Source organism: Muscardinus avellanarius (assembly GCF_963383645.1).
Source record: "Muscardinus avellanarius genome assembly, chromosome: 18".
In the NCBI taxonomy this organism is placed as follows: Eukaryota; Metazoa; Chordata; class Mammalia; order Rodentia; family Gliridae; genus Muscardinus; species Muscardinus avellanarius.
This window is the reverse complement of record NC_137804.1, coordinates 46,199,324-46,221,792: the sequence shown is the minus strand read 5'-3', so window position 1 is coordinate 46,221,792 and position 22,469 is coordinate 46,199,324. Positions and strand designations below refer to the sequence as shown.

The 22,469-nt window shown below is 57.1% G+C and overlaps 1 protein-coding gene across 5 annotated transcripts in view; it reads right to left on the bottom strand.

Moving 5' to 3' along the window:
• Positions 1-22,469, bottom strand: part of DNM2 (dynamin 2) — a gene marked incomplete at both ends in the record, with an annotated part of 71,697 nt that overhangs the window by 4,679 nt on the left and 44,549 nt on the right. For all 5 annotated transcript variants that reach the window (XM_080715090.1, XM_080715091.1, XM_080715088.1 and 2 more), the window contains 5 exons: positions 176-287; positions 3,172-3,281; positions 10,693-10,806; positions 14,993-15,044; positions 20,118-20,188. In XM_080715090.1, the coding sequence (XP_080571216.1) occupies positions 176-287; positions 3,172-3,281; positions 10,693-10,806; positions 14,993-15,044; positions 20,118-20,188 (459 nt within the window). The remainder of the gene's footprint in view (positions 1-175; positions 288-3,171; positions 3,282-10,692; positions 10,807-14,992; positions 15,045-20,117; positions 20,189-22,469) is intronic.

The window sequence follows — 22,469 nt, the reverse complement described above, 5'->3', positions numbered from 1 at the left end:
AACTCAGTGAGACCCTGTTTCCAAATAAAATAGAAAATAGGTCTGGGAGGATAGCCCAGAGGTAGAAAGCCCCTGGGTTCAATCCCCAGCACCAGAAAAAAGAAGAAGAAGAAAAAGAGTCCAGCAAGGATGGCCGAGCAGTGGCCAGCCGCCCTCCCGGCCGGGGGCTCCTCACCTGGTCCTTCTCGGGGTAGACCCCAGCTCGCAGGAAGGAGGCTTTCCAGCTGTCCACGTCCTCCTGGGAGTCGCAGGCCAGCTCGATCTGTCGCAGGTCCTTGTACACGTTCCTGAGCGGGAGGGACGGGCACACGCTTGGCGCTGGCCTGGGCCTTACCTCCCCGGGGTGAGGGGCTGGGGCCTCTGCCCGAGCCGGCCGCGGGACCTTCTGGCACCGGGACCTTCTGGCACCTGGCCCTCGCGCCTCGCCAGTGTGGACCAGTGTCAGGGCAGAGCGCGGTGGGGTCCGCGGGGCCACGGCGTTTTGTTTCCCTGGAACCTGCCTGTCCCTCCTTCAGGATCTTCTCTGGGGACCGAAGGCTGCTCACAAGTGCCGGCCTCCCATCAACCCGACGCCTGGGAATGCCTTCTAGCTACACCTGGGCCTTTTTGATATTTTTTTTTGTGGTACTGGGGGTGGAACCCAGGGGCTTTTCTACCTCCGGGCTATACTCCCAGACCTATTTTATACTTTATTTGGAAACAGGGTCTCACTAAGTTGCTGAGAGCCTCACTCAGTAGCTGAGACTGGCTTCGAACCTGTGCGATCCTCCTGTCTCAGCCTCCATATATGAGGATTGGTGTGTACCACCAGGTCCGGCTGTGGACATGTTCTGTTCTTGTTTGTTTTGGGGGGAGTTACCTTTAGCCTTATTTTATTTTATTATTATTATTATTTTGTGGGTCTTGGGGATAAAACCCAGGGGCATTTGACCTCTGAGCTATACCCCCTGCCCCATTTTTTATTCTTTATTTTGAAACAGGATCTCACTAAGTTGCAGAGGACCTCACTAAGTAGATGAGGCTGTCTGTAAACGGCGGTCCTCCGATCTCAGTGTCCCGAATGCTGGGATGACAAGCGTGCACCACCATGGCTGGCTTATTTTATTATTTATTTTTGTGTTACTGGGGACTGAACTCAAGAGGCACTCTACCTCCAAGCTACATCCCCAGCCCTATTTTTTCCTCTTTATTTTGAAACAAGATCTCACTGAGTAGCTGAGGCTGCCCAAGAACCTGCGGATCCTCCTGTCTCAGCCTCCCAAGTACTGGAATTACAAGCATGCGCCACCATGCCTGATTTATTTTTAAATTCCAAAACAGGGTCTTGAGGCCGGTCGTGGTGGCGCACGCTTGTAATCCCCATGCTTGGGAGGTGGAGACAGGAGGATCGCGCAGGTTCAAAGCCAGCCTCGCTGGCTTAAGAGACTCTCTTTCCAAATAAAAATATAAAATGGGTCTGGGAGTATAGCCCGGAGGTAGAATGGCTTCCAGGAACCCCAGTACACCAAAAAAACAACAACAACAAAAAAAAACCAGGGTCTTGATAGGTTGATGACCGTCTCACCAAGTTGCTGAGGCTGGCGTTGAACCTGTGATCCTCCTGTCTTAGCCTCCCACGTATTGGGACTACAGGCGTGCGCCCCCAGGCCTGTCATGATGATGGTCTTTTTCGACATCATCCAATGTGGCAACCCTGAGGATTCTGCACAATGCTTGCCTCTCTCTCTCTCTCTTCCTTCCTTCCTTTTTCCCTTCCCTTTCCTCCCTCCCTCCCTTCTTTCTTCCTTCCGTTCCCTCCCTCCCTCCCTCCTTTCTTTCTCTTTCTCTTTCTTTCTTTCTTGTGCTGGGGTTGAACCCAGAGGCATCATCATATATCCCCAACCCTATTTAATTTATTTGGAAACAGGGCCTCACTAAGTTGCCGAGGCTAGCTTTGAACCTGCAATCCTCCTGTCTCAGCGTCAAGTACTGGGATGACACCGTGTACACCCCACCCCACTTCTCCTTCCTTTCTCCTATCGGGGATCGGGTCCAGGGCGCTCTGAGTCTGAGCCACACCCTTGATGGGGACTCTTGATTTCAGAACTTTGAGTTTTCTCACGGTGCTAGGGATAGAACCCGGGACCTTGCGTGGCTCAGCCAAGGGCGCTACCACTGCGCTGCAGTCCTGGCCTACCGCATCTGGCTGATTGGATCACTTTAAATCTCATCCGGGCCGGGCGTGGTGGCGCACGCGTAGAATCCCAGCACTTGGGAGGCTGAGACAGGAGGATCGTGCCGGCCTCAGCTCCTTAGTGAGGCCCTCTGCAATTCAGTGAGACCCTGTTTCAAAATAAAGAATAGAAAATAGGGCTGGGGGTGTAGCTCAGAGGGAGATGCCCCTGGGTTTCACCCCTGGTAACGTAAAAAAAAAAAAAATCTCATCCGTGCCAGGCGTGGTAGTGCACCTTGTCATCTCAGCACTTGCTAGGCTAAGACTGGAGGATCACAGGTTTGAGGGCAGCGTCAGCAAATAGTGAAACTTTCATCAACCGAGCAAGACTCTCTTTCAAAATAAAAATTGCCAGGCGTGGTGGCGCACGCTTGTAATCCCAGCATTCGGGAGGCTGAGACGGGAGGATCGCGGTTCACGGACAGCCTCAGCTACTTAGTGAGGCCCTCTGCAACTCAGTGAGACCCGGTTTCAAAATAAAGAATAATAAAAAAAAAGAATAAAATACAGGGCTGGGGTATAGCTCAGAGGTAGAATGCCCCTAGGTTCCATCCCTAGTACCACCAAAAAAAAAAAAAAAAAAAAAAAAAAAAAAAGCATGCCCCCATGGCCTCCTGCTGCCCAGGCCTCTCCCCACCTCTCAGGGCAGCCATCAATGCCTTCCTCTCTCACCCAAACAAGAGCGTGGCCTATTCCCCGAGCTCCTGCCCTCTCCCATGGCCCCTTCATAGCTCATTTCCCTGCCAAGCACCAGAAGGCGCCAGTGAGGGCCTGCGTCAAGTCCCATCACCCTGCCTTGAACCATCCATGGCTCCCACCGTCCTGGAACCCTCAGCTCATGCTCATCTCTATTCAGGTCTGCTCTGGCCTCGCCATTTTCTGCTTCTCATTTGACTCCCTTCCTCGGATGTGCGGCCTGGGCAGGGCCCACTGACCCCCTGGGGAAGCCGGCTCCTCACCTCTGCTCCGTGTTGAAGATGGCGAAGACGTGCTTGTTGGACATGAAGCCCTTCTCCACGTCGCGGATTTTGAGGTTGTCCAGGGGCAGCATGTACTTCTTTTCTTTCTCCTGAGGGTGGAGGAGGAGTCCCCCTCAGCCCGAGGAGGCCCCGCCCCGCCCCGTCCTCTGCCCGCCCCAGAGCCCGGCACGACCACACCCAGCTTTATTATTTATTTTTATTTTTTCTGCAGGACTAGAGATGGAACCCAGGGGCATTCCACCTCCAAACTACACCCCCAGCCCTATTTTCTATTCTTTATTTTGAAACAGGGTCTCACTGAGTTGCAGAGGGCCTCACTAAGTAACTGAGGCTGGCTATGAACCGCGATCCTCCTGTCTCAGCCTCCAGAATGCTGGGATCACAAGCTGCGCCACCACACCCACCTATTTTTATTTTTTTATTTTTTGGTAGTCCTGGGGTTCCTGGAAACCACTGTACCTCTGGGCTACACTCCCAGACGTATTTTATATTTTATTTGGAAATGGACTCTTAAGCCAGCGCGGCTAGCTTCGAACCTGCACGACCCTCCTGTCTCCGCCTCCCAAGCGCGGGGATTAAAAGCGTGTGCCACCACGCCTGGCTTTTTTTTTTTTTTTTAATTTTGAAATGGGGTTTACGTTGCGGAGGCTGGCAGCAAACCTGTGATCCTGTCAGCCTCCAAGTCCTGCGGTCCGGGGTGTGTGCCACCATGCCCAGCTTGCCTTAGGCTTTTGTGCCAAGGCCCCTCCAGGGCTCAGCCCTCCCGAGCTACTGTGCGCTTCCTCCGGATGGCCCGGATGACGGCGCCTAAGCAGAGGGCAAAGGCACCTGTCTGTCTTGTGCACACTTATTGGTGGGCTCTGACCACACAGACATAGCCCACTCCTAGTGTGGGGAGAGCGGTCCCTCAATTCTGACTTCCCCAAGGGCCTGGGAGTGAGTGAGCTGTCATGGCGCACTCAACTCTACCGACAGGGAGACTGAGGCAGCCAGGGCCGATGCTGGGCGTGCACCTAGACCACTGAGCGATGTGGGCCCCGAGGCCAGAGACGTGCGGTGGCTTTGTGAGGTGGCCCTTGTGGAAGTGCCCCACGTGCTGGGCACGGGGCCCACGGGCTGCAGGGCCGTGAGTCGCCCTGCAGGTGGCGGCCCAGAGCCCTCCACTCACCCACCACCGCGCACCAGGCAGCAGTGCGCCTGGCACGGGGCGGGCCGCCCTGGTCCTCGAGGGTGTGGGTGCGCAGGAGTGACAAACACGCCTTTTCCCTGTAGCCCTGGAAATTGAACGCGGGGCACCGCACCTTTGAGCTACGCCCCAGCCCTCTTCATTTTTATCTTTTTATTTTGAAACAAAAACAGCCCGGTTGCTGAGAATCTCACTGCACTGCTAAGGCTCCTGGCTCAGCCTCTCAGGTACTGGGATTACAGGCCCGGCGTGTTTGCTTTCTACTTTTATGTATTTATTTTTGTGGTACTGGAAAAGGAACCCAGGGCCTTCTACCTCCAGGCTACGCCCCCAGACCTATTTTCTTCTTCTTCTTCTTCTTTTTTTTTGGTGGTACTGGGGGTGAAATCCGAGGGCTTTTCTATCTTTGGGCTATACTCCCAGGCCTCCTGTCTTGGCCTCCCAAGCGCTAGAATTACAAGCGTGCGCCACCACGCCTGGCTTTTATTTATTTATTTTTAGTGCTGGAGAGGGAAGCCAGGACGGTGTGCGTGCCGGGCAAGTGCCCTACTGCTGAGCCGCCAACTCCGGCATGGACCAGTTTCCTGCATCCGGGGACCAGAGTGCAGAGCCCAGGCCCCACTTCCCAGGCCTGCTGCGCCTGCAGCGACTGCAGCAAATGCCAGCGACCGGAGCCATTTACCTGCTCGTGGGAGCCGCCCCTCCAGGAACACACAGTGCCCCTTCCTCAATGTGCCAGTTCTGTCTGCCCCAAAGCAGCCCCTGCCCTTCACCCACACCGGGAGTCTTTTTGTCACGGGGCCTGCTACTGCGCTGCTGGAACACTCCAGAAGGAAGCCTACGTTTGCCACCAGAGTTGAAGTGGGACGGGTGGCGGCCGCCCCAGAGTCAGGGCTGCGGAGGAGCCACCGGCTGGGCACACAGGGCCTGGCTGAGGCCGTGAGCCCTTGACAAGCTGCCCCTGCCTCAGTTTCCCCATGTCTGAGGACACTGGAGTTCCATCCCTCTGATGGAAGGTGAGGATTGCCATACCATCACAACGTGCCGAGAGCTGTACCCTCTGTGCAGCTGGCACCCAGTGAGGCCGCAGAGCTTTCTACCTCCAAGCTGTCTCCTCAGCCCTGTCTTGTTTGGAAATAGGGTCTCACAAAGTCGCAGAGGGCCTCACTAAGTTGTTGAGGCTGGCCTTTGACCTGTGAGCCTCCTGTCTCAGCCTCCCTAGTCCTGGAATTACAAGTGTGCGCCACCACGCCAGCACTTGATTGATCCCGGGGTGTTCTACCTCCAAGACACACACCCAGCCCTTTTTATTTTATTTTATTATTATTTTTTGCGGGGTTGGGGATGGAACCCAGGGGCATTTGACCTCTGAGTTACACCCCCTGGCCTATTTTTGTTCTTTATTTTGAAACAGGGTCTCACTAAATTGCTGAGTGCCTAAGTAGCTGAGGCTGTCCGTGAACCGCGATCCTCCTGTCTCAGACTCCCGAATGCTGGGCTGACAGGCGTGTGGCACCACACCTGGTAGCACAGGCTGTTATTTTGAAACAGGGTCTTGCTAGGTTGCTCAGACTCACCAAGCTGCTGAGACTGGTCCTGAACCTGCAGCCTCCCGTGTTTGCCTGCCCGGGGTGTTTGGTATTATTATGTGACTGGGCCGGCTCCCCAGGTCCTGACCAGGAGACCTCAGAGCCTGGCAGAGGGGCCTGGTGGCCAGGGAGGGAGGAGCACCTGGGAACCTGAGGCGGGCGGCAGACCCGGCTGGGGAACGCAGGGGCTGTCCAGCCTGTGAGGGTGGGCTGGGGGCTTCAGAATGGGCAGGGGGCGGAGCTTCTGCCTGGAAGTTGGGGAAGGGCCCCCACCCTATCACGCCATGAGGCAGGAAGCGTCCAGTCTGCGGCGGGGCCAAGGAACTGAGTCACAGGCCGCCCTGGCTCCCAGCAAGATACCACATCTGGAACTGTTTACAGTGCGATTCCGCAGCCGCCTTCCTGAGGCCCACGCGCGCGCACGTGCGCACTGCACGCAAACACACCGTCAGAGGCAGACACAGGCGTGCACGCGCCCCCGCCCCCACCCTCCTGCCTCCACCCCTCCTTCGGATTTCCTGAAAACCCACAACTCTCTCCAGATGCGCCGCGGCAGCCTTGCCACGTCGGAAGGGCCAGGGCGCGGCGGGGGAGCGGCGAGGAAGCCAGCCGGCCCCGCCAGCCCAGTGTTCAGACTACCTGTTCAGGAGCCTCGGGATGTGTACAGTAGTCTGCACACTGGTTAGGCTGGGCTCGGGACAGCGGCTCGTCCTGACGGCCCGCCACCCCGAGCGAGGCCACCGCGAGGTAAGTCATCCCACAGGGCCCTGAGGCCGCTGCAGCCGGGACTTGGACCTGGTGCCAAGAGGAAGGGGCCGGGCCGAGGGCTGTCAACGACCCTCTCCTGTGTTTCTGAAATAAAGAAATCCTAACTTCTTTGCTCTGGCCAAGGCTTCCTGGGGAGGCGCGGCGGGTGCCACGCGAGCCCCTCCAGACCACGGGCTCCCCACTCAGCCTGCTGATCTTGGCCTGCTTTGTGTCTGGGACTCGGGGCCTTTCTGCTGGTTCTCATTAGGGGGGAGGGGGCTCCTCCCAGCCCTGGCCCTCCAGTCTGGGGCCTCAAGGGAGGGCTGGGTCCTGCTCTCAACGCCCCCATGGAGGAGGCAAAGCCCCCCCCACCCCAGGTGAAGAAGAGGACCTCGTGGGCCTGCAGCACCGCCAGCTCTGAGACACGGCCCAGTTGGCCCCGCAGCCCCCCAAGAGCCCCGCACACCCGGAGCCAAATGGTTCAGCACACCCTCGCGCTGGCCATTCTGAGAGCAGGGGATGTGGGCCGTGGCGCCTGTGGTGGTAGGTGGGGGTCCATGCTATGTTCTGTCTTGGACGCCCCCTCTCAATCCCATCAGGCCCATGGGTGCTGGGGGGTTCTGGGAAACCACAGAAATGCTCATAGTGGGGCTGCTGACCCCACCACCCTGGGGTGGGAACTGCCCCCGACATGGCCCTTCAGGGGGCACAGGGCTCTAAGAACCGCCAGAGATGAGACCACCTGTCACCCCTAAACACGCCCTTGGAGCAACCACGCTGAGCCTGAGTGCGGAGGGGGGGGCACTGGGGAGGAGTCCCTCCAGCTGGCCAGCGCATGAGCAGATGGCCCCGGGTGAGGCGCCCACCACGTGGGGAGCCCTTCCCTGCACCCCACTGAGGGGCCACAGTTCCCCAGCTGGCCAAGACAGCCACCCTAGGGCCGGCCTCCTGACTCACTGAGGAAGGAGGGCAGATGTCGCGGGTGGCCTTGGGGCCTACCCAGCTCCCAGAACCGCCGTACGCAGGGTCCATGAACACGCGCAGGGTCCATGAACACACGTGCCCCTCGACAAAGCTCTGCCTGCCTCCTCCTGGCCCAGCTGGACCACGGGAGGTCAGCTCGGGTCGTCAGGAGTCAGGGCAGCCTCTTCCCAGAGCCCCAAGGGAAGAAATGCAGGCAGGGTGCCTCTGGCCATAGCTGGGGAAGCCTGGCCCTGTGCAGGCCCTCCAGGGACAGTGGGTACTGGCCAGCCTGCGGCAAGTGCTCAAACTCACTCACCCCCGTGTCATCTGTGGCACTGAGCCGGCCCTGGGGCCCACACGTGATCTTGGGGGGGGAAAAAGAGCCAGGCATGGTGGTATGCAGCTGTAAACCCAGAACTAGGAGGCCGCGGCAGAAGGGACCAGCCGCGGACACGGGGCAAGGCTCCAGCAACCTAGTAACACCTCATTTCAAAATAAAAAATGAAAAGGGGGCATAGTTCAGAAGTAGGATGTCCCTGGGTCAATCCACAGTCACACACACACACACACACACACACACACACACACACCCCAAAACTAAAGAGTGGGCATCCCCTCTGCAGGGTGGCTGGGGCTAGCAGGAGGCGACAGCAGAGCGAGCAGGCCTTGCCTGGAGCAGGGCCAGAACTGGCCCTCGCCCGGGCTCAGCAGCCGGACCTCGCAGGTGAAGGGACAAGACGCAGAGGCGGGGCTGCCACTGAGCTCCTGGCGAACCCCAGGCCCCAAACCAAACCATCTTAGAAGGATGGGATTGTTAGCTGGGGGCCCAGTCCCCACACACAGCCACCTTGTGAATAGATGCTGGTCAGGGGCCCACAAACAGCTTTCATCTTGTCAGGGCTGTGGGACGGCCATCTTGGTAGGCGGGAGCGTGCGCAAGGTGGAGCTGGGCGCCACTCAGAGACTTGAGCCCCAAATAGGCCTTGTCCACCTGCTTCTTTCCTTTTCTTTGTGAGGCTGGGGATGGAACCAAGGGGCCTTCCACCTCCAAGCTACACCCCCAGCTATTTTTGTGTGTGGTACAGGGGATGGAATCCAGGGGCATTCTACCTCTGAGCTACGCCCGCAGTCCCAGTTTTTACTCTTTTATTTGAAACGGTCTCGCTGAGGCTGGCTGCGAACCTGCGATTCTACTGTCTCAGTCATTCAAGTACTGAGATTACAAGTGTGCGCCACCACGCCTGGCTTCCCAGCTCTTTATTATTTATTTTTTTGGTGGTACTGGGTTGAACACAGGGGCATTCTACCTTCGAGCTACACTCCAGCCCTATTTAATTTGTTTTTTTTGAAAAGGGCCTTACTAAGTTGCTGAAGCTGGCCGCAAACCTGCAATCCTTTCTCCCTCCTGAGTAATGGGATTATAAGCATCACCATACCCAGCTTTATTTTAGATTTGAAGCAGCGTCTCCCTAAGTTGCTGATGCTAGCCTCCAGCCCATGATCCTCTTTTCTCAGCATCCCAAGCTATACCCACAACCCAATTTTATTTCTTATTTGGAAACGGGGTCTCATTAGGTTGCTGAGAGCCGCACTAAATTGCCAAGGCTGGCTTTGAACCCATGATTCTCTTGGCTCAGCCTCTCAAGTACTGGGGTTACAGGTGTATGCCACCATGCCTGGTTTTTTGGTTTTTTTTTGGTCCTGGGAATTGAACTCAGGAGCATTTTAACCTCTGAGCTATACCCCCAGTCCTATTATTTATTTATTTATTTGTTTATTTATTTATTTATTTTTGCGGTACTAGGGATGGAACCCGGGGGCATTCGACCTCCGAGTTACACCCACAGCCCTATCTTTTATTCTTGATTTTGAAATAGGCTCTCATTGAGTTGCAAAGGGCCTCATTAAGTAGCCGAGGCTGTCTCAGCCTCTCAGATGCTGGGATTACAAGTGTACGCCACCACGCCCGGCGTGTTTTTATTATGAAACAGGGTCTTACTAGGTTGACAGCCTCTCTACTTGCCGAGGCTGTTATTGAACCTGCGATCCTCAGGCCTCAGCCTCTCAAGCAGCAGGATTACCAGCATGGTCACCATGCCCGGCAGCCCTGTCTCTGTAAATGCCTTCCCTTGGGGCTCTCTGTCACGGATCTCAATCAATGGCCCACCTAGCGCCGACCGGGCAAGTTCACGGCAACAGTGTCCCTCATGGCCGGCACCCTGAAGAAGTGGCTTCACTCCCAGGCAGGGACCATTATTAAGCAAAGGGAATCAGGAATGGGCCAGTCAGGAGGGGCACGGGGCAGCTCGGTAGGGCCAGGCTGACCGCTCACAGCCCCCACCCCAGCCCCTCCCTACGGCTCACCACGACACTGCCCTGCCCCTGAGGCCCCTAGAGGCCTGCCGCCTCCTTCCCAGTCCTTCCCAGGGACATGAAGGGACTGCTCAAAACACTTGCAGTCACCGGGCGTGGCGACGCACGCTTGTCATCCCCGCGCTTGGGAGGCGGAGACAGGAGGATCGCGCAGGTTCGAAGCCAGCCGCGCGTGCTGGCTTAGGAGACCCTGTTTCCAAATAAAAATGTAAAAATAGGTCTGGGAGTGTAGCCTGGAGGTAGAAGGGCTTCCAGGAACCCCAGTACCACCAAAAAAAAAAAAAAAAAAAAAAAAAAAACCCAAAAAAACCCCAACACTTGCAGTCATGCCGTAGCACATGGCGGACAGAGACTGTCCCACACCAGGAAACGGTGGTCCCCCGGGGAAAGGCTACGGAACCCACACACCCAGCGGCCTGGCCACGCGCAGAGACCTCACCCTCGGCGGGGACCCGAGAGCCCCTCACTAGAGCACTGGCAGGGCTCCAGGCCGTGAGAGGCCCCAGGCTCGCCCAGGCTGCTGTGGCCTTGGCTCACAGGAAGCTGGCGGCCCTTGGAAAACCTTTCTCTACCGCACAAGAAGGGAGCGAGTGGACTGGCGGAGACCCGAGGGATGGGAGGGGCCCACTCCCGGCCACTTACCTCCTCGTCCTTGTACCAGGACAGGGACTCGGCCGTCAGCACGAACCAGTACTCCTTGGAGCCGCCCTTCATCAGGCTGATGTTGTTGATGGTCAGCCAGCCCCGGCGGATCACCTGGGGGAGCAGGCGGCTTAGGGGCCAGGAGGTGCCACGCCCCCTGCCAGCGCCCTCACCGCAGCAAGGCAAGGACACCTGCAGCCCAAGCCAGGAAGCCAGCTGCGCCTCGCCCAAGCACTCCCAGGGGGAAACCAGGCAGGTGGGCGCACAGGCGGACCAACGGGCAGTGACTCGGAAGCCCTCTGTGCCCAGGCAGGAGCGGGCTGGTGTTTGGGGCAGGGCTGGCAGGTGGCTCACGAGGGGCCTCCCCTTTCCCGGCCCCATGCCTGGCAGGTCAAGGGGCTACCGCCCACGGCCTGGCCCTTCAGGGTGGCTGTGTGTGGATCAGGAGCGAGAGGCCATGAAGGCAGAGGCAGCCACCCTGCGCCATGATGACGCCCCTGATCTAGCTGGGATGGCCTACGCCTCTGCTGCTGAGCAGGCGGGGCCTACAGCCACGGGAGCAGTGGTGATGGCTGGTGGGCGAGGGACAGGCCAGCAGCCTCGGCCAGCTCACAGCATCCTCCCCGACGCAGCGCCACCTGCTCCTCCTGGTGTTTCAGAGGGTTCTGGTTTAGCACTAAAGGCCAGGCTCCGGGAATGCCTCAGACCTGGACGAACTGGGACAGTGCCACGCCACTAGCAAGCCTGGTCTCTACACCGAGGCCACGGCTGAGCTGCGTAGGAACCGCAAGGCAGTCCTTGCTTCTGGTAACTTCGCCTGGCCCTGAGCTGGGTGGCTCCCCATGGCCACCCACAGGTCCTTCATCCAGCCTCGGGCAGTGGCACCCTGGCTGTCGCTTCTCCTCCAGAGAGACTACACATGCGGTCTTGGCCCTGCCGCCATGCGCGTACCAGTGGAGTTGGCGGCAAGGCCCTCCCTGCTGAGCTGCAGTGGGCACAGAGGTGCAGGCTCACCCAGAGACTCGGGGAAGGCCAGAGTTGCAGCTGGGGGCACCTGGGCCTGGGCAGGGCGGTAGGCGGGATTCCTCAGGGCCGGGCAGCCGTGGAGGGCACAAGTGAGGTGGGGGGTGGGTAGCTGGGCCAGCTTGCTGCCTGGGAGGGGTCCTGGGCAGGGCGGGGACTCTGTGGGGACACCCAGGGGCCACTGAAGACATAATCCCTGCTCTGTGGCTTGAAGTGTGGCAATCTGGCAGAAAAGAATAATTTCTAAAGCTTTGGGTGGGGAGGAGAGAAGCAGGTGCCCGGCCTGGGCCTGCCAGGGGTGTGGGGGGGGCACAACCTATGGCCCGTGCCTTCCTCCCTCCCCCACCCTCACGGGCCCAGGCTTTCCTGTCTGCACCGGCTAGGCCCCAGCTACTAGGACGATGGGGGCCGCTCTCTGCAGAGGGCAGCAGTGCGGCCTGCGTAGCCCTTGCTGGCTGTGCGAGGAGGCGTCCCTACAGCAGGGATGGCAAATACAGTGCACTGGGGGAGGGGCGCACATCAGCAGGAGCCGCCCAGAGCACTCCGGAGAGAATTCTGGGCCTGGTGGTAAAAGGTGCCAGGATCAATTATTGATGCCTGCTCCAGGCAAAGGAAAAGGGAAGGGGGCGAGGGACCAGACAGTCTCATCAACTGTCACTCCTGCCCTGGACAGAGGAGACCGGGGCAGCACCCAGGGAAAGGTCCCTGAACAACAGTCACGCCTGCCATGGTACAGCTGGGGTACCACATGGAGGAAAAACAAAAACCAAACAAAACAAACCCGACGAGTTAGTCACATCGGCCACAGGAGGGGAGTGGCAGCATGCTTATTAGGAGAGTGCTGGGATTGATTAGCAATGTCTGCCACGGGTGCAGGATGGATGGAAGGGACCAGGGAAAGCATGCCGGGTCAATTAGCCATGCCTGTCATGGGCATAAGAGAGAAAATTTTCTTTTTCTGTTTTGGTACGGGGGTTGAACCTAGGGGCATTCTGCTGTTGAGCCATACCCCAGCCCTTTTATTTTGATAATGAGTTGCGCTAAGTTGCTGAGGCTAGCATCAACCCTGCCATCCTCCTGTCTCAGCCTCCCAGCTACTGGGAGGTGCCTGGCTGGGGTTTTCTGCCTGTGGGAAAGCATGCTCTGATGGCGAGCGGTGCCGGCACTGGAGGACGCCAGCAGCAGGAACGAACTTCAGCAGGACTCGAGCAAAATCGTCCACGTCCTGGGAGGCGCGGACAGGGGCCACGCGTAAGCCGAGCATTTGCCATCCCTGGCCTACAAGACACCGCGTGGTCGGCTGGGCCCCCGACAAAGCACACGGCCAGGTTAGTATCTGTGTGTGCGGCACTGGGGACCTAACTCAGGGGCATTCTACCTCCGAGCTACATCCCCAGCCCTATTTTCTTTTCATTTGGAGACAGAATTTCGTTAGGTTGATGAGTCTCACTGCTAGCTGAGGCTGTTTCGAACCTGCGATCCTCCCGTCTCAGCCTCCCAAGTACCGGGATTACAAGCGTGCGCCACCACCCCGGCTCAGGTTAGCTCTGTGCGGAGAGGTGACCCCCAGGCCATGACTCCAGTGGCAGCTGTGATGCGCGGCTCCCGGGTTAGCTCGATTTTAGCCTCAGTGCTTTTTCGCTCGTTTGTTATTTTGAGGAGTGTTACGGGGCGGCCAGGGGTCTCCACCATGACTAGACGCTCTAGGTTTGCTACCACGCTAAGCAGGTACTTACCAAGATCTCCCCCTTTGAGAATGCAAAGTTAGGGTTGTGGGTAAATCAAGGAAAAGAGACGGAAGGGGCGTGAGGAGACGGAGGAGAGCAGAAAGAAGCACAGTGGTGGAGAAGAGAGGAGCGGGGGAGGAAACAGCAAAAGAAAAAAAAGTACATGCTATTAATTATATTCACAGTGTTAATATTTAATTCATATCATCTCCCAAAACAAAAAAAGAAAAAGCAACAACGTACACATCGCCTATGGCAAGCAGCAAAAATTCAACATAACCATGCGGTGGCTGCTGGCTCTGCCTTCTGCCCGCAGCCGCAGAGCTGGCAAGGGCCACGGTGGCGGTCCCCTGCACCGCGTGTTCTTAAAAAAAGACACCAAACACCGGTATTTAGAAAGCCATTGTTTGGCGGGGAGAGCGTAACCAGGGATGGAACTGAGGGGCCTTCTACCTCCAAACCACACCTCCAGCCATTGTAATTTTTTTGTTTTGAAATGAGGACTCCCTAGGTTGCTGAGTCTCACTCAGTAGCTGAGGCTGGCCTCGAGCCTGTGATCCTCCTGTCTCAGCCTCCCAAAAGCTGGGATTATAAGCGTGTGCCACCACGCCCGGCTCTTATTTCTTATTTATTTTTTTATTGTTGTGGTACTGGGGACTTAACCCAGAGGTATTACAATGTGCGAGCTACATCCCTGGCCCGATTTTATTTCCTGTTTAGAAACAGGGTCGCACTAGGTTGCTGAGAGCCTTGCTACGCTGGCTAGGCTGGCTTTGAACCTGCAATCCTCCTGTCTCAGCCTCACAAGTACTGAGATAACAAGTGTGCATCACCACGCCTGGCTTTTTAAAATTTTAAACCAGGGTCTTAATGGGCGTGGTGGCACAGGCTTGTACTCCCAGGGTTTGGTAGGCTGAGCCAGGAGGATTGCGGGTTCTCGGACAGCCTCAGCTACTTAGGAAGGCCCTCTGCAACTTAGTGAGACCTTGTTTGAAAATTAAGAATAAAAAAATAGGTCTGGGGGGGGTATAGCTGAGAGGTAGAATGCCCCTGGATTCGATCTCCAGTATTGCTAAATAAATAAAGAAAGAAATAATAAAACAGGGACTTGCTAAGTTCCCGAGGCTGGCCTTGAACCTGTGACCCTAAGATTACTGGAGAACACCACCATGCCTGGCTGCCATCTCTGTTTTAGTGGGGGCACGATATCAAGGCTCATGATCTATCCAGGCGCGGGGTTCGGAACACCTCACACTTCATCCCTGGGCAGTCTCCCGGGCTCCTGCCCACAGGTCCCTGGGGCCGAGCTGGTGCTGCCCAGGCACGGTGGGGGATGGCCTGCTGCCCCCGACTTCCAGACCAGGTTTTCACCTGGGCCTAGGATGTCAGGTGGGGCCTTCTAACGGGTGAGATTTGCCTCTGAGGCCCCGGAAAAGTTTCAGCACTTGGACCAAAACAAGCCTTGGTGGGCTCCAGGGCTGCGGTGGGATGCCCACTGGACCTCCCGCCCCGCCCCGTGCCCGGGGTGGAGTGGCGGCGAGGGGCGATACCTGGTTGGGGATGGCTCTCTTCTTGTTCAGCTGCGTGCTCCGCTGCTGGGCACTGAAACCAAAGCAGAGAGGGGGCGCGGCGGTGAGCGCAGGCGGCGGGTCGGGCTCTTCCCAGGCCAGGCAGAGGCGGCGAGGAGCTCGGCAGGCAGAGGGCGGCTGGGGGGCGGGACAGCGGCCGAGAACAGGCGCGGCTCTAGGCCCTGACCTAAGTGCCAGGATGTCCACCCCACCCCACCCCACCCCGGAGCTTCCAGAAAGCGAGAAGAAGCCGAAGGCCAGGTGGCCGGGAGGTGACTCCAGGGGACCCGGATACCCGGATGGTTGGGAGTCAGAAACGTGGGGCTTCTCAGTCTCTTCCCATCCCTGACCGCCTTCAGGGGGAGTGGAGATGGGCCTACGGGATGGCGGGATGGCTGCTTGCGGGCTGAATATCAAAGTCACCCGTTTTCAGCTCTTGACCCAGGTCAGAGGACATGGAGGGTCAACAGAGAGTTTCCTCTTTGCTATTTTTTTTTTTTTTTTGAGATACCATGAATTGAACCCAGGGACATTCTACCTCCAAGCTACATGCCTGCCACTATTTTTTAGTCTTTATTTATTTTGGGATGCTGGGGGGTGGAACCCAGGGGTTTTCTACCTCCAGACTATATCCCCAGCCCTATTCTATACTTTATTTGGAAACAGGGTCTCACTAATTTGCTGAGAGCCTAAGTAGCTGAGGCTGGCTTCGAACCTGCGCGATCCTCCTGTCTCAGCCTCCCAAGCGCAGGGATTACAAGTGTGCGTCACCACGCCCAGCTTTAGTCTTTATTTTGAAACGCTCTCAAAGGTTGCTAAGGGCCTAAGTAGCTGAGGCTGTCTCAGCCTCCCAAGTACTGGGGTTATGAGCGTGCGCCACCCGCCACCAGGCCCAGCTCCTCAGTCCATTTTTTTTTTTTTGAGGTACTAGGGATGGAACCCAGGAGCATTCTACCTCCGAGCTGCACCCCAGCCCTATTTTTTATTCTTTACTTTGAAACAGGGTCTCACCAAGTTGCAAAGGGCCTTGTTAAGTAGCTGAGGCTGGCCACAGACCACGATATCTGGTTTCAGCCCCCTGGATGCTGGGATTACAAGCGTGCCCACCACGCCTGGCTTCCCAGTCCTTTTTAAACAAACAAAAAAAGGCGTTTCTGGAGGCAGGGTCTTACTGCATTGCCCAGGATGCCTTGAGCTTGCAATGTGCCTGCTTAGGCTAAGGAGCTGGGATTATAGGCCTGTACCTCTATAGTGTGTGTGTGTGTGTGTGTGTGTGTGTGTGTGTGTGTGTGTGTGTGAGAGAGAGAGAGAGAGAGAGAGAGAGAGACAGACAGACAGACAGACAGACAGACAGACAGACACACTAGGGATTGGACCCAGGGCATTCTACCTTGGGGCTACATCCTCAGTCTTTGTTACTGTTATTTTGAAACATCTCCCTAAGTTGCCGAGGATGTCACTGAGTCGAGGATCTGGCCTCCCACCTGCAAAGGTCCTGACTCAGCCTCCCACAGGCGGCCTCGGGCCTCCGTCCTCCTCCTCCACCCCGTTCCGCGCTGGCTGGTGCAGGTGCAGGTGCAGCCTCTGCGCCCCACGCGGCACCTACTCAGGCCCCTTTTAGTTCTAATATTCTTTCTACTCCCACAATCCCCTCACCACCTGCAAGTATCTTCTTCAATCTCCTTCTACGTATCCATCATATTGTGTTGTTATTGCTTAACTGGAAAATTCAGCACAATATCAAAAAGCAAGGCAGCGTGTTCTGTGTCCTCCTCCTCCTTTCATTGGCTGCCCTGGGGCCCTGCCCGAGTGGCTGCCGCAGAGTGAGGGAGGGAAGACGTGTGTGTGCGCGTGCACACGCGTGCACGGCTGGAGGAAGCAACCTTCTATTATCAGTAAAGGTTGGGAAAATGGAGCATGGCTGGGCATGGGGGCACAGGCCTGCCATCCCAGTACTTGGGAGGACAGCCTCAGCAAGTAGCAAGGCTCTCAGCAACTAGCTAGATCCTGTCCCCAAACAAAACTAAACAGGGCTGGGGGTGTGGCTCAGAAGCCAAATGCCTCTGGGTTCAAACCCAAGCACCACATAACATGCACACAGCAAAATTAAAAACGAAACCCAACAAAAAAAAGGTAGTAGCCAGGAGTGGTAGGCAGCGTACGTGCCAATATCCTAGAACTTGGGAGTCTGAGGCAGGAGGGCCGCAAGTTCAAAGCTAGCACGCAGTAACTCAGCAAGCCCGGCTCAGAAAGAAAAACATGCGGGGGGGGGGGGGCGGTAGAAATGGCCCTGGGTTCAGTCCTCAGCACCAAATTGAAAGAAATTAAATAGGGCTGGGGGCTTAGGTCAGAGTAGAATGCCCCTGGGTTGAATCCCCAGTACCACACACACACACCAAGAAAAAAGAGAGGGGTGACGTTCCCTGTGGCTTCTTCCCCAGCAGCACGGGACTCTCACAGGCCTCCGCTCCGGGCCCCAGCACCGTGGTGGAGGCCCCGATGCGCTACCTGCTAAGGCCCTCCTGCTCTGTCCTCGGCTGGGCTCCCTGCAACAGCGGCCCAGGCAGAGGCCCTGGGTACCACAGGAGGGACCCCAGATTCCTTTGCGGCCACAGGGCCTCCAGGGAAGAGTGCGGCCGGGCGTCCTGTCCCCTTCGCCTTGCCACAGCCGCCCCACAGCCGCTCCCTGGCCTGCCTTCTCTGCCCCTGAGTGATTCTGCTGTCTGCCTCCCAAGTCCTAGGATTACAAGTGTGCGCCACCACGCCTGAATTTTATTTATTTGGAAACAAGGTCTCACTAGGTTGTTGAGGGCCTCACCGAGTTGCTGAGGCTGGCCTTGAACCTGGGATTCTCCTGTTTCAGCCTCCCAAGTACAGGGATTACAGTCATGTACCTCACTTCTGTCTGTCTGTCTGTCTGTCTGTCTGTCTGTCTGTCTATCTATCTATCTATCTATCTATCTATCTATCTATCTAATCTATCTCTCTATGGTACTGGTGATTCAACCCAGGGGCATTTTACCTCTCAGCTACACACCCATTCCTATTGTTAACTTTTATTTTCAAACAGGGGCTGCTAGGTTGATGAGAGTCTCACTACTTGCTGAGGCTGTCCTCAAACCTATAATCCTCCTGCCTTAGCCTCCCAAGTACTGGGATTACAGAAGTATGCCACCACGCCTGGGTGTGTGTGTGTGTGTGTGTGTGTGTGCGTGCGTGCGTGTGTGTGTGTGTGTGTGTTTTTCTAGGAACTGAACCCAGGGGCATTCTACGTCTGAGCTACACCCCTAGCCCTGTTTTATTCTTTTTCTTTAAAAGAGGCTCACTAAATTGCGGAGAGCCCATCTAAGTTGCCGAGGCTGGCCTTGAGCCTGTGCCCCTCCTGCCTCCGCTTCCCAAGCCCTGGGATGGCAGGCGTCTGTCATCAGGCCTAGCCTCGTCTTTTACAACAACTTGGCCACCTCCCCAGCCCAGGGCTCTGAAAGGCCGGCTCCTTCGAGGTTCTTGTCTGGAAGCTCTGAGAAAGCACCCACCGATCTCCGTGGCCCCTGGGATGCCCCCACCCCCAGGCCTGCGGCGACCCAGCCAAGGCGTCCGCAGCCGCACACGGGGAAAGGCACACAGCAGGCAATACCCACCCGGTGACCAGCTGCTCAGTATAGTAACAGCTGGGGGAGGAGGGAAGACCCCGGAGTCCAGAGGAAAGAGTGGAGTGGTCAAAGGAAAAACAGGAGAGATTGTGAGAAGGAACTGCGGATGAAGTGTGAGGCAGAGACATCACGTGAGGAGAAGAGCAGCGATCGGAGGGGGCCAGAGCTTCCGGCCACGCACACCTGGAGCCCGGGGCGGGCCGCCCCAGAACCCCAGCAGGGCCTGGCAGGGGACAGACACTCCATCAGCTCCGCCCGGCGCACCCATGAGTGTTCTACCCAAGAACTCGCTGGCCCCGGTCTCTGCCCCAGGCCCCCAGCACGCCCTCCCGGCGCTGAGCACACAGCAGGCGAAGGACCGCACAGGGCCTTCCTCTGAGAGAGGGGACCTGGGCTTGCACGGAGCCTGGCACGGGAGGGACGCGGCCAGGATCTGTAAGTAAATACAAGAAAGCTGGCTCCCTGCAGCCGGGATCCTGCTGGTCTGCGGGGAAGACCCGCCTGGGCCAACAGAACATTCGGAATGATGCCCAAGCTTGCACGGGGCCCTGGGGCATGACACCCAGGTGGGGGTGCCCAGCAGCACCACCACTTTTGTCTCTACCCTGCCTGAATCAGAGACCATCCTGCATCTAGGTGCCATGGAGGGTTGTCTGTTTCTTGTGGGGTTTTTTTGGACTAGGTATTGAATCTCTGAGCTACACCCCACCCCTATTTTTTATTCTTTATTGTGAAACAGGGTCTCACTGAGTTGCAGAGGCCTCACCAAGAAGCTGAGGCTGGCCGCAAACCTGCATGCTCCTGTCTCAGCCTCCCGAGTCCAGGGATGGCAAGTGCAAGCCACCGCGCCCGGCTCCTCGTCGTTTTTGATGCAGGGCCTCACTAGGTTGCTGAGCGCCTCACTAGGTTGCTGGGGCTTGGAATTAAACGGGTGAGCCTCCTGACTCAGCCTCCTAAGTACTGGAATTTCAGCCTGCGCCAGCATCCAACCAAGGGTTTTGGTTTTAACCTAGAGTATGTGCCTGGAAGCCAGAGCCCAGAGCAGCGCACGCCAGGGAGCAGCCCGAGCCTATGAGGGGCTCTGGCTGTGAGGGGCCAAGTTTGAGGCAAGCTGCCCACCAGTCCCTGAAAGGCTCTGGGATCCTGCCAGAGAGCAGCACCGTGGCCGGCCTGTCCCTTCCTGACTCTCCCTGGGTCGCTGCCTGTTTCCTTCAGCTAACCCCTGGTGTGCCCACAGAACCGTATAGGGTGAGGGCACTGGCACGGCACCGTGATCAGCTCAGGTAAGCTCCTGGGGCCTTTCTAATAGCCCTGCTTTACTCAGGAACCCCAGACAGCGCAGCCCTCTGGCTCCTGCCCCCTGAGGGAACCCAACTCCAGTTAGGTCTCCCTCGGGGCCTGGCACTGGGGGAGGAAAGTGGGGCTGCCCACCAGCCACTGTCCCCAAAAGCACATACTTGGCAAATCCAATGAAGTCTTCGTGGTTCGTGTTGATGTAGGACTGCTCAATGTCGATCAGAAGAAGAATCTGGAGGAAGAGAGGAGGGGGCTGTGGGGCTGAGCCCAGCCTGGAAAGAGCCCACCGCAGCGCAGCCGCCAGCAGGGGGCGCAGGTCCCCGCGAGCAGAGCCGGAGGGGGCGGGGCAGGTGCAGCCGCCTGCCAGAGGGGGCGCCAGAGGGCGGAGGCTGGGCTCCCAGACCGCAGGGCTTCAGAGGCCAGCAACCTGCACCACCCGCTCCCGCAGGCCAGCCGCTCAGTGTGTGTGGCAGTCAAGCGAGTCTTGGTTCAAAGTGGCTTTATGACCATGGGCTTTCTGTTACCATTAATGGGATTAATGAGAGGCTCTACTGACGGGGGTTCAATCTTTTACAACCCTGGGGATGGAACCCTGGGCTTTGGGCATACCCGGTCCGCCCAGGTCTACCACCAAACTACACCCCCAGGCAGGCTCCCATCACCTGCGGCATGACTAGTGCTGGGCATGTGGGCACACTCCTGGAATCCCAGTACTTGGGAAAGAGAAGGATCTTCTAAGCCAGCCTCAGCAACCGAGCAAGACCTTGTTTCAAAATAAAAGAATAAAATTGGGCTGGGGGTAGCTCCGAGGTAGAATGCCCCTGGGTTCCATCTCTAGTACCACACACAAAAATAAGTAAATAAATAGCTTAATTAATACAAAGTAAAAAAATAAATAAAGCTAGGCCTGGTGGTGCACTCTTGTAATCCCAGCATTTGGGAGGCTGAGACAGGAGGATCGCAGTTCAAGGTTTCCAATTTGGTGAGACCCTGTTTCAAAATAAAGAATAAAAATAGGGCTGGGTGTATAGCTCAGAGGTAGAATGCCCGTGGGTTCCATCTCCGGTATCACAAAAAAAAAAAAATAAATAAGGGGAGTGGTGAGTTGGCCCAGGCCACCCTCCCCCCTCATGCCATTTTGGCATGGGGCTGTAACTATTTTCTGTATTTCTTTTAATCTTCAAAGAAAGAAAAATAAATAAAAATAAAAACCTGTAAAGGTACCTTGGCCCCGGGGCAGGGGAAATCCTAAAATAAGTCGCATGTACACACAGGCCCACAGGCAAGTCAGGAAGCACCCGTTCTCAGATGCACCCCCGGCGCCCTCCTCCTCGTCCTGGAGGCCCAGGCTGACAGCTCCTGGCCAGGTTCCCACTAAGAACAGCCAGGCTGCTGGGGAGGAGGCCGTGGAGCCCCACGGGGCCCCGGCCAGGCCCGTCACGGCTTCTCCCTGTGCCTGAGTCTTCGGTGACAAACGGGCCCAAGTGCTGGGACTTTGGAGGTTGTGGGAAAGTGCGGTGTGCTTAGGGGCCGAGGCTGGCTTTGTAAGGCCTGAGACTCGCCGCCCCAGAGCTCTAGGTGGAGGGACTGGGGGGCAGTCACTGGTGAAGGGCAGCAGGGAGCTGGCCAACAGTGACCACAGAATGAACCGGAATCTCCAGGCTCCAGCTACAAGCTCCAGGCTATGGGGGATACGGAGTCAGAGTCACACGGGGAGGGCACACTGAATCCCAGAGGACGACTGGCCCCCGGCTCCAGGGGCCCTGCTCCCCCACCCGGGGCGAGGGCTGGGCACTGTTCTAAAGTTGGTGTGTGCAGGTACAACTTGTACCCGGGTGCCCGAGGACAGAGGGCTCTGGGCAGTGACACCACCACCAGGCGTGGCCGCGTCGCCACACCCTGCGCCACACACCTTTTTTTTTTTTTTTTCTGTGGTACTGGGGATGTAGCCAAGGGGCTTTCTACCTCTGGGCTATACTCTCAGACCTATTTTATATTTTATTTTGAAGCAGGTCTCACTAAGTTGCTGAGAGCCTAAGTAGCCGAGGCTGGCTTCGAACCTGCGCGATCCTCCTGTCTCAGCCTCCCAAGCGCGGGGATTACAAGTGTGCGCCACCACGCCCGGCTCTCCTAGTTTATTTTTTTATTTTTTATTTTTTATTTTTTTTGGTGGTACTGGGGTTCCTGGAAGCCCTTCTACCTCCGGGCTACACTCCCAGACCTATTTTTACATTTTATATTTGGAAACAGGGTCTCCTAAGCCAGCGCGCGAGGCTGGCTTCGAACCTGCGCGATCCTCCTGTCTCAGCCTCCCAGGCGCGGGGATCACAAGCGTGCGCCCCACGCCCGGCTTCAGCCTTTCTCACGTTTATTTTGAACAAGGACCTCACGGGGTTGCTGAGGGCCTTTGCCAAGTTGTTGAAGCGGTTCTCGGTCTTCCAAATGCTGGGATGACAGGTGTGTGCCCCCACGCCGGACACGCGATACTGATGGCTGCTGGATGCGTGTCAACT